The sequence below is a fragment of the Lipotes vexillifer genome, unplaced genomic scaffold, assembly GCF_000442215.2.
Source record: "Lipotes vexillifer unplaced genomic scaffold, Lipotes_vexillifer_v1.1 scaffold388, whole genome shotgun sequence".
Lineage (NCBI taxonomy): Eukaryota > Metazoa > Chordata > Mammalia > Artiodactyla > Lipotidae > Lipotes > Lipotes vexillifer.
The window spans coordinates 1,433,363-1,443,144 of record NW_006773582.1 but is presented as its reverse complement, the minus strand read 5'-3'; the positions used below and the strand labels follow the sequence as shown (position 1 = coordinate 1,443,144).

Below are 9,782 nucleotides of genomic sequence, written 5' to 3'. Positions count from 1 at the left end.
TCTTTCCCTCTCCAGACAAAAACTTTCCTTCTGTAAAGTAAGAGTTTGGCTACATGACTTCTAAACTGTGATACTCTCAGATCACACTGAGTCTGCAATTCACCCCACAACCACTTCCAAGCTTCTCACACCTGTTTTTCTAAAACCACTCCCTAATACACACATTTTTAAATGATCAGAAATTTTATTGCTAAACACTAAGGTAGTTTAATTGCATTACTCTGGGCAGTGGCTGGCACAGATGTACAATTTATATCTTCTGTAAAACTTGCTAAAGGCGTTACCCCCCAAACCCTCTGTCTTCAGAAACACTGCTGCTACCTGCCCCTCCCCCCCCAAATTTCTCCTTTTACTGAGAGAGTTCTTGGGCATTAAGGCTACTTAGGTATTAAATTAGTGCCTGTGATTTCATCTGCCATTCACTTTGTATTCCACATACCCTATATCATAATTGAGCTACCTTATTCTTCCAACAAGGCATTCACTTTCAACATTGCTTGACTTTCTCATTCCTGTCATTGCCTCATTTGAATCCCATGCCTTTCCCAGGACATATGCAGCCAAGGGAACTCAAATTCTACCTGCTCTGTTGAGTCCTCCCTGACACTTCCCTAGAAAAGTATAAAATATAATGTTGATATTCCTATCTTTGATTTCCCAACAATTCCAACATCTGGTGAGTCACACAATAACTTAAAGTAGCACATCCAACAAAGCCCTGCTTTTGTGTCCCTCTGAACTGTTTATGCATTTGTCTCTTCTGTAAGACTACAGACTACTCTACAGCAAGAACATGCTGACACACTAACCTCTATATTTCCAATGCCTAATCCACAGTGGGATCTCAATAAATGTTAGCTGAATGAATGAAAATGTGGAATGAAGCCGTATTTCCCAAATAAAAATATGGATAAATAAGTGAACAGAAATAAAGTTGGGAAATCTGAGAGTGGAAATTGCCCCTTTCGAAAAAGGAAGAAAATGCCCCATAAAAATCTATTTTCAAGAGCTCAGATATTTTTCAAAGTTGTTATGTGAATAGAGCAACTTTGGACCACTTACTGTACAAACATTCCACCTATATGATCCTTTTCTGCTCAATCCATGAGTCAAAGCAGCCTTGCAAGGTGATTCAGAGGTGGGTTCGGGGAAAGCACACAACACAGGCTTGAATAATGAGAAATCACAGACCTGCTAGCCTACTTTAAGTAGTCAGGTGATTCAACAGGTTTTGCAGTTTGCTTTGGATCAAAAATGGAAACATCAAAATTGGGCAGTAACAGTCTACATTTCTAGGACTTTTCAAGTACCTTTTGATTACAACACAACACAGTCTACTGCAGACATCATCTTCTCTTAGCACATACTTCTAATATTTTAAGTGTGTGATTATTGTTCTCACAGCATATAATTATGTTAACCAATAAATACTAACACATCTAATTTAGTTCCACCAGAGTAAAGATAATTCAGAAGAATGAGCTGTTTCTCCCAATTAACACTTGCTTTCCTAAATTAGAATAATAAAGAAGTTAGAATGGATCACTCTCTAATTTCTGAATGGAACAGGCAGCTGAAAAGTGGAATTCTCAACCTGTTCTACTTAAGAGTTATCACTATTAATTTTTAAAATTTTTATACACTTTCTAAAGGTAATTTTCCATTTACAGTTATTACAGAATATTAGCTATATTCCCTGTGTTGTACAAGATACCCTTGAGCCTATGTTATACCCAATGGTTTGTACCTTTCACTCCCCCACTCCTATATTGCCCCTCCGCCCTAATTTTTTTTTTTTAACCCTTTGAATATTTTTCTTTTTATGAGAAAGCCATACTCTAGGGACACTGTTACTCATGTGACTGATTAGTGTCCCTTGAGTATGGCTTTCTCATAAAAGGAAAAACATTCAGAGGGATATCCTCAATCTGGTTCTAGAACTTAAAACTCAAAGACAAGGTCTAAATTCAAGGTCCAGCTGTGCTCACATTGTAGTCATATGTCCTAACTTAGTTTCCTCATCCACAAAATAAGCACACCGTCTATATCTCAGAGTTGAGATACCTGTATTTCACTGAAGTGTGAATGGATGTGAAAGTGCTTTGTTTTACAATCAGTAAAGCACTGTCCAAAATCAGTGATTATGAATTTGTGTGCACAGTGAGACTGCTCAAACAAAAATGTGGCTACTGAACAAACTCATTAAAATGCAGTGGTTTATGGGAGGCATGTGTAGACACAGTCTTAAAGGATGAAGGCTATATTAAGCAAAAACCTCTATGCAGAATCTCCCCAGTGTATATCAGGGTATGAGAATTCAGGAGGGGAAAAAAAAGAGCAAACAAAACTCCTATTTAAAAAGGGGGAGAGGGCATAGAAGTATTTACTCACGAAATGGATGAGTCCAGGGACAAAGTCAGTGGCCTTGCTGTTCCGAGAAAGTGGGCTTGAGGTGTTTGCTTGGGTGGAATTGGAAACATGCTTAACATCAAACTACAGTTTGCTGGAAAACATTTCTGAGACCTGGGTCCATCCTCTTGCATCTTTTCAGAGTTTGTCTTATTTCCTATGTTCCTTTTTCAGAATGAATCATAGCTTTCCCCTGCTTGAAAACCTTCAACTATCCCCCATTATTTATAAAAGACAGACCAAAATCTTAATCTGGCATTCAAACAAGCCCACAGGCTGTTAGCAGGAAGTCCCCAGGCCTGTAGTCCACTTGAAGCTTGCGATGGCCTCGTCTGCAGCCATCACGCTGCTTGCAGTTCTCTGAATGCGGCCTGGACCTTCCTGCCCCGTGACTCAGGCTGCTCTCTCTCCCCTCTTGCTTCCAACATCACCGTTCCACCCATCCCTTAGCTGAACGTGCAAATCTTCGGATGAACCTTCTCAGATGTTGCCACCTTTCAAAGAATATCTCGCTCTTTTCCTTGTGCTTCTATATATCTGCCATTGCTGAACTTAGGATATTATAGGCTCCTGACAGATGACAACTCGGTCCTATTTTTCTCCCTTTCAACCTCCTAACAGTTCCCCCAAAAGACCACAGCCCATGCTACCTACCTGCAGCTCAGCGCGTGTTTACAGAAATAAAGTGCATTTTCACCACTGACAGGTCTAGTGGAGCCAAGGGTAACGAGAGCTGAGGAAGAGCTGAGCTCTAGTGTGTTTCCCCTTGTGCCCCTACATAGCTGACAGTCCCATTGTATGTCTAGAAAAGGCAACGGGAACATGTCTAAAGAGGAAAGCACCTTACGAAGTTCTGTGTTGAAATGACTGACAGCAGAGAAGCAGGACTGGCTTTTCATCTGTGAAATGAACCACTGTGAATACAGAGGCTGCTGTTGGAGAACTGGAGTGCTGTAGGTCAAGCAAACATCCCACGAGAGTCAAACAACACGGTGACCATAGTGCCAGTCCAAGATCTGCATGCGGAGTCCTGCTGGCTGTCTTCTGAGGACTCACAAGCCCTGAAATTGACTTGCCGTTACTTTCTCAAGACTGGAGGGAAGCAGGGAATGACCACAAGCAGTGCGAGGTCGGCTTCCAAAATGCAGATAATAAATGAAGGTGCAGAAGAATAGCCATGCTCCAAAGGGAGCCAAAGGATACAAAGAAGAACTGATAACAAGGCACCATTTGCATTAAAAAAAAAAAATAAGATTAATTGCTGTCACCAAATTCTGGTAAGATTGGGGAGAATCTGATATATTCAAACTGCTGGTGCCAGTATAAGCTATGTACCACCCGTGGAAAGAAAAGGAAAGAAAGCACTCGTAATCCCCAATGTAGAAATCCCGCTCTAAAAAAACCTGAGTTAGGGAAATAGCTCCAAAGAAAATATACACGAAAATGCCCCATATAGCATTACTTCCAACAAGCAAAAAGGCAAGCCGCCTCAATATCCAACGTAAGGAATTTCTTAGAAAAGATGTAGCCCTCAGCCTAACTTTAACATAGCCATGCTAAGCCATATTTCTGAAGATTATACCAACATATAACAAAATATCCACCTAGACAAAGCCAGAAAAAGAGCAGGGCAATGGAATAAGAGATTTAATTTTATAACGTTTGTGTATAACACTGTTGGGTTATTTTAAAGAAAATACTAATCAAATCAATGAAAGAAATGTCTGTTAACTAACACACATTGATGTTAAATAAAAAGACAACTTAGACCGTTGACTCTGAGAAAATCCAAAAAGAATGGAAGGGATAAAAGAAGCAGCTTGTTCTTTCAGATAATTGCAGGTTATCTGTGGTGACTATTTGCAGATAGCTCTTACCTGTGGAGGCCGAGGCTTGTAGGGGGAGCTGCACTCCAGGTCGGCCAAGATGCTAGTCAATGAGTCGATCTCAGCGTCCAGGCTCGAGCGTCTCTCCTCAAGGGTCTTGCCTCCAGGATTTCCCTGTGAGAAGCAACACAGTCATGTTAGAAAGGGAAATTTCCAGTTTCCATCCATATCAATCTGAGTTCAAATTTTTCAAGTTATACTGTGACTCTGTCCAAGTTTTTCTGCACCTCATTTCTTTTAGCTTTTATAAAATCTCAGTGAGGTAGGCTGGAGAATTATTCCTCTTAGACAGGTAAGAAAACTGAAACATATGAGGTGATTTTCCTAAAGTCATACTCTTATTTAGAGGATATTCCCTTTGATGAATATCCAAGTTAAAGGAAGTAAATGTCTCCATCCCTGCGCTCAAGGAGCAGATCCAACTAGGGACATAATGCAAATTCCACGTTCAGAAACCATTGTATAGCATGATGACATTTTAGTTGGAGCAGGAAAAGGCAAGGAGAGACTTACAGTCCAGGAAGAGGAATGGATTCAGTGTGAGATCAGTAGACTAGGTGTGTCTGTGTCAGAGAGAGATGGCAAGCCCCGAGCGATGCCCCTAAAAAGTGAACTAGAATAAGACCGCTCAGGGTCCTGGCCAAGGGGCTGCAGAGGAAGCATGTGGCAGTGACCACTGATTATGAACCGGGGGATCTGTGGATTTCATATGTCAGTGTCCCATGTTAGCACGAACACCGACTGCTACCGGCATTGAGAATGCCTGTGGAGCGAGCAGAGGGCAATAACACCGCCACAAGGGCATCCCCAGGAAGTGGGAGCAAGCTTAGGACAAACAAGCAAACAGTTTGCCTAGAGCTTAAGGCAAGGAAATAGAGAGTGAAATACCAAGGAACCATAAAGGTCGCCCTAGAATTTGGAAGCAGGGTGAGTTAAAATAATTTTTTAAGGTGACAATGTAATAACGATCATGGACACGTGATGAGAATGTATCTTAAGACTCCATCAAGAAATCAAAGTGAATCTGCAGTAAGGCCCTGTAGGAATGAAATAATGGGAAGTTAGTGTAATGGAATTAACTCTATTGTACTTGTCTAAGGAAGTTAAATAGCAGTAAAGTGTCTGGAAGAGTTTAGAAAAAAAACCAAGAAACCAGAGTTTCCTCAGTGACAATAAAACCTAGGGTCCCTGACAAGCTAGCATTAAAATCTTACAATTCTCCGGGTAAATTTATCTTTTTAATGAATATCATGCAGCAGACAATGATAGCATAATGGTATTTCCAATTAAGACCACTAGTTTCTTTTCCCTTAGAAGCTTGTTCCCAAAACCTTCCCTGAGTTCTTATACCTTATTTAATTCTCTGCATAAAACATCTCTGTTGGGATCTAGCAATATTGGTCAGTCTCTTGTGAATTTAGCCAGCATGAGTTAATCCCTCTGGACCTTATCTATCCCAGGCACGATGATAACATCAAGGTGTATGAAGCTATAGCCCAGCCCCTTGGAGCCAAACCCGAAGACTGCTGCCTGCCCCGTAGGCAGCGGCATCTTTCTTGTGAGCCCTCTTTAACTATGGGTACCTTTAATCACATTATCTAAAACAACCTTCTCATCATTTTCTCTTTCTGGATGCATTTGTATGACCCCTCTATGGCACTCTATCCCCTCACCCTGTTTGGTTTATTTTTCTTGTAATATCTATCACCATCTAACATTGTATTTTATGTATATTTGTCTGTCTATCATCAGACTCCCCAGGAGAATGTAAGCTTCATGAGGGCAAGGAATTTGTCTGTTTCCCTGGCAGACTCTGCCATAGGTCCAGCCCGTAACCTTTTCCCTATAAACATCTTTTGGGTAAAATCAGCTAAAAGTACAGCAGGATCAGTGGGTGCAAAGGGAAGCAAAAGGCTCAGTGTGCCTGTGTGTACACACTTGTGTGTGTCTGTGTATTTCACGCTATATGGCCCAGATTTGAAAGTCATCCTTGTGAAAATTGAGAGGCTTTCCTCAGCCCTCTTGCTACAGCCAGAAATGGGAAAACAGTGAAGTGACAGGTTGGTTATGTCTTCTCAGAGTCTGAATTTCCAGTTGACCAAACCCTCTAAGACCAGTGGGTCTCTGCCCTTGGACCAGATGTTTTCAAAGAGCTAATCCCTCTATTAGAGGTGATCTCATCTTTACTTCATTGAGTATTAATAACTATGAAATACTGTGGTATTATTAAGAAAAAAAGACCCTCAAAAATTTAAAATTCAAGTGAACATTCTGGCAATGGATTCTGGTACAAGGAAAGGTAGGATCTCAGTTGTGTTATGGAAGGCAACTGAGAATTGGGTGAACCTGATTCTCTTATATGCAGTTATAAAACATTATTATTAACATGAATTTGATCACTGTATTCCCATATACTCATAGACAGCACAAAATATTGGTAAGGGTGGTGGACTGGAGTCTAGTTAAATTCTTCCCTGGGCCATAGTTTCCTCATCTATAAAACTAGGAGAACATCACCTGCCCTACCGAAGCCAGAGGGATGTTACAAGACTCAGATAAGAAAATGGATGGGAAAAACACTCTTTAAATTGTAAAGCGCTATAATTATTATGATTTTCATAAATTGCATTAACTATAGCAACCAGTAACTATAAATTAATATGAATAATATAGCTATTGTTAATTCTTCTTCTTAAAGGGAGCATCATTCATTAAGTATTCCCTTGGGGTATCAGTAAAGAGACAGGATTTAATCATGTACAGTAAACATCTGTACCTCTCTGTAGCAGACAGCACAGCAACTGCCCAGCCCCGAGTAAAGGGATACCATGGAGCCTCAGAAGTCACAGAATTACCCTGAGCCATGCAATGAAACAAGTAATTACAGTGTCCGACCAGCCTGTGCATGTAAGACCTCATTCTGCCTTCCCTCTGAGTTGGGACGACTCCCCATCTTCAGTTTCTCATATTAGGTTGATGCCATGGAACAAGTTTCCAGCCTAATGCTGTGAGATTTTTCACCCAAGACCCCCCCTTGCTGCCCTACCTGGCTTTCTGATAAGAACTTTGTTCCTACATTTCAATCCCCATTATGGACTAGGATAGGCTTCTTTCTCACCACTGATTCTCTACTTAGTGTCTCAGTTCAAACAACGGAAGTCCTGCACAAGTCTCACCACCAGCCCTTCTCTGGGTGCTTCATCTGCTACCACAGCACCTTTAGATCCGGGAACTACCTTGCTACTCTCAACACTTTACACTACACACTGGAGGACACAGTCCTATAACCAGCTAATGGAATCCTACACACTTACCTACACGTCTTCTCCTCAACTCCCTGTCACTGCAGCCTTACCAGTCACCTGATGGTTGAATGACCTGCCCGAGGCCAAGTAACAATAAGGAAGAGTCTCCTGACTCTTGGCCTAATGCTTTTTCCAGATACCAAAGGGCCTCCTAGAAAGTGGTCACTATAATAATAACGATTCTTAAGCTCTTCAACAATAAGTGTTATGACAGATTCCATTGTCTTAGCCCAGGATCTGCCGAAAACAAAGCCTGAGACAAAGGCTTGTGTGCAGGTCACTGATTTGGGGAATCAGTCCCAAAAATCAGTACTGAAGGACCGGACAAGTTAAGCAGAAGAGGAGGGAAAGCCAATTCAAAGGTGCTGAATTGAGCTGGTCACCAATACGGATAACTAGGGCTCCATTTTCCTGGGAGCCCTCTAAGGATCTCCGTGAAACGTGCCTCAGATTTTCCCATGTAGGGAATGAGAGAAGAGAATGTTCATCCTCTGGCTCTAGTTCTCTACTGGTTTAGAATCACCTACAGGGATATTAACTCCCTCATGCTTGTCCCAAGAAGTACAGAGGTAGCAGAAAAGTCCCAGGACAGAGAGTGAGAGAAAGGTTTTACAGGTGAGGCTGTACTGCCTCAGGTACTGCTAGGTCACACCTATGCAGTGGTGGTTGCCATGGCAATGGCTGGCATCCGAAGGTGGAATGAGAGGGTGAGAAGTAGGGTACAAAGGGTGTCCAGTGACTGTGTCCCCTTATTAACAGCTATAAAACTCACATGAACAAGCCATCCATGGGATATTATTTCCTATAAGACACTTAATTTCATTCATTCAATAAATATGTATATGATAAAAGCTCACCAAATCACAATCAGGGCTTATTATAATTTGGAAAATCATAATTCTTAGTGCCACTACTAGAATTACAGGGTGATGACTCTCCCACTGTGAGCACACAGAAATATACTTTAAAATAGGGCCCAGAACCAGAATTCATAGCATGTGAGGCCATTTGGGTTACATTGCTAGTCCACTAACTACAGGTGATAGATAAGGAGTGCCAGCGGCAGGTCATGAAAGAGCATTGTTTGTATTTATTTATTTACTCACTCTTTACATCCAAATATCTTATGTGAAAAATTAACTCATAGAAAAGTTGAACAAGTGGCAAAATGAACTCCACCCACACACACTTCACCCAGATTTATCAATGGCCAACGTTTTGCCTCCCCTTCTAATAACAAAAATATATTTGCTTGCTTGTTACTGTAGTTTAACTATTTGAAAGAAGTTGCAGAAACTTCCTCTCCATATACTTCAGCTTACATATCCTAAGAACTAACTTTTCAATACCATTGTCACACCCAAGAAATGTAATGTGGGTGCAGTAGTAATCTGACGCATGCATGTTCACGTTTCACCAGAAGTCCCAGTAATGTCCTTTTATCGATTGTTGTTAATTTCCATCCAGAATCCAATCAAAGATCATACATTGAGGTGACATGTCTTTTTAGTCTCTTTTCATTTAGAACAGGCCCCAGCCTATTTTCCCCTTTCAAGAAACTGACTTTGTGTAAAGAATTCAGGCCAGGTGCCTTATAAAAAGTTGAATATGGCTTTGTCTGATGACGAGATTCAGATTACACAAGTCTGTCAGGAAGAGTCCATGCTTGATGCTGTGCTCTTTCCATTGCATCACATCAGGAAGCTCATAATGTTATTTGGCCGTTTAGTGATGACAAGTTTGATGACTTGGTTAAGGTAGTGTCCACCAGATTTCTTCACTGTAAAAGTGTCTTCTTCCCTTTTAAATCAATACATGACGTGTGAGGTGACACTTTGAGACTCTGCTAATATTCTGCTCATCACAAACCTTTCACCCAATGATTTTAGTATCCATAGATGATTCTTGCCTGCATGGATTATTGCACTGGTGGTTGCAAAATGGTGAGAGTATCCATTATTAACAAATGGAAATAAATGGATCCTGCTTAGCATAATAATTTATTTGTTAAGTATTCATTTCCTTTTTGAGGTAGGGAGCAGAACTAACTGCAAAGTCCTCTGCTCTGAAAAAACATCAGGAACCTACTGATCAAATCAGCATTGTTAAAGAGAGAGTTCTTGTTCAGGCTGTTAAGGAAAACAAAGGATTGGGGAATGGTCTAGTTAATTAAGAACCGCTC

The 9,782-nt window shown here is 40.9% G+C and overlaps 1 protein-coding gene across 2 annotated transcripts in view; it reads right to left on the bottom strand.

The window, feature by feature from the left end:
- Positions 1-9,782, bottom strand: part of LPP (LIM domain containing preferred translocation partner in lipoma) — a 641,451-nt gene that overhangs the window by 352,805 nt on the left and 278,864 nt on the right. For both annotated transcript variants that reach the window (XM_007448432.1, XM_007448433.1), the window contains one exon: positions 4,287-4,409. In XM_007448432.1, the coding sequence (XP_007448494.1) occupies positions 4,287-4,409 (123 nt within the window). The remainder of the gene's footprint in view (positions 1-4,286; positions 4,410-9,782) is intronic.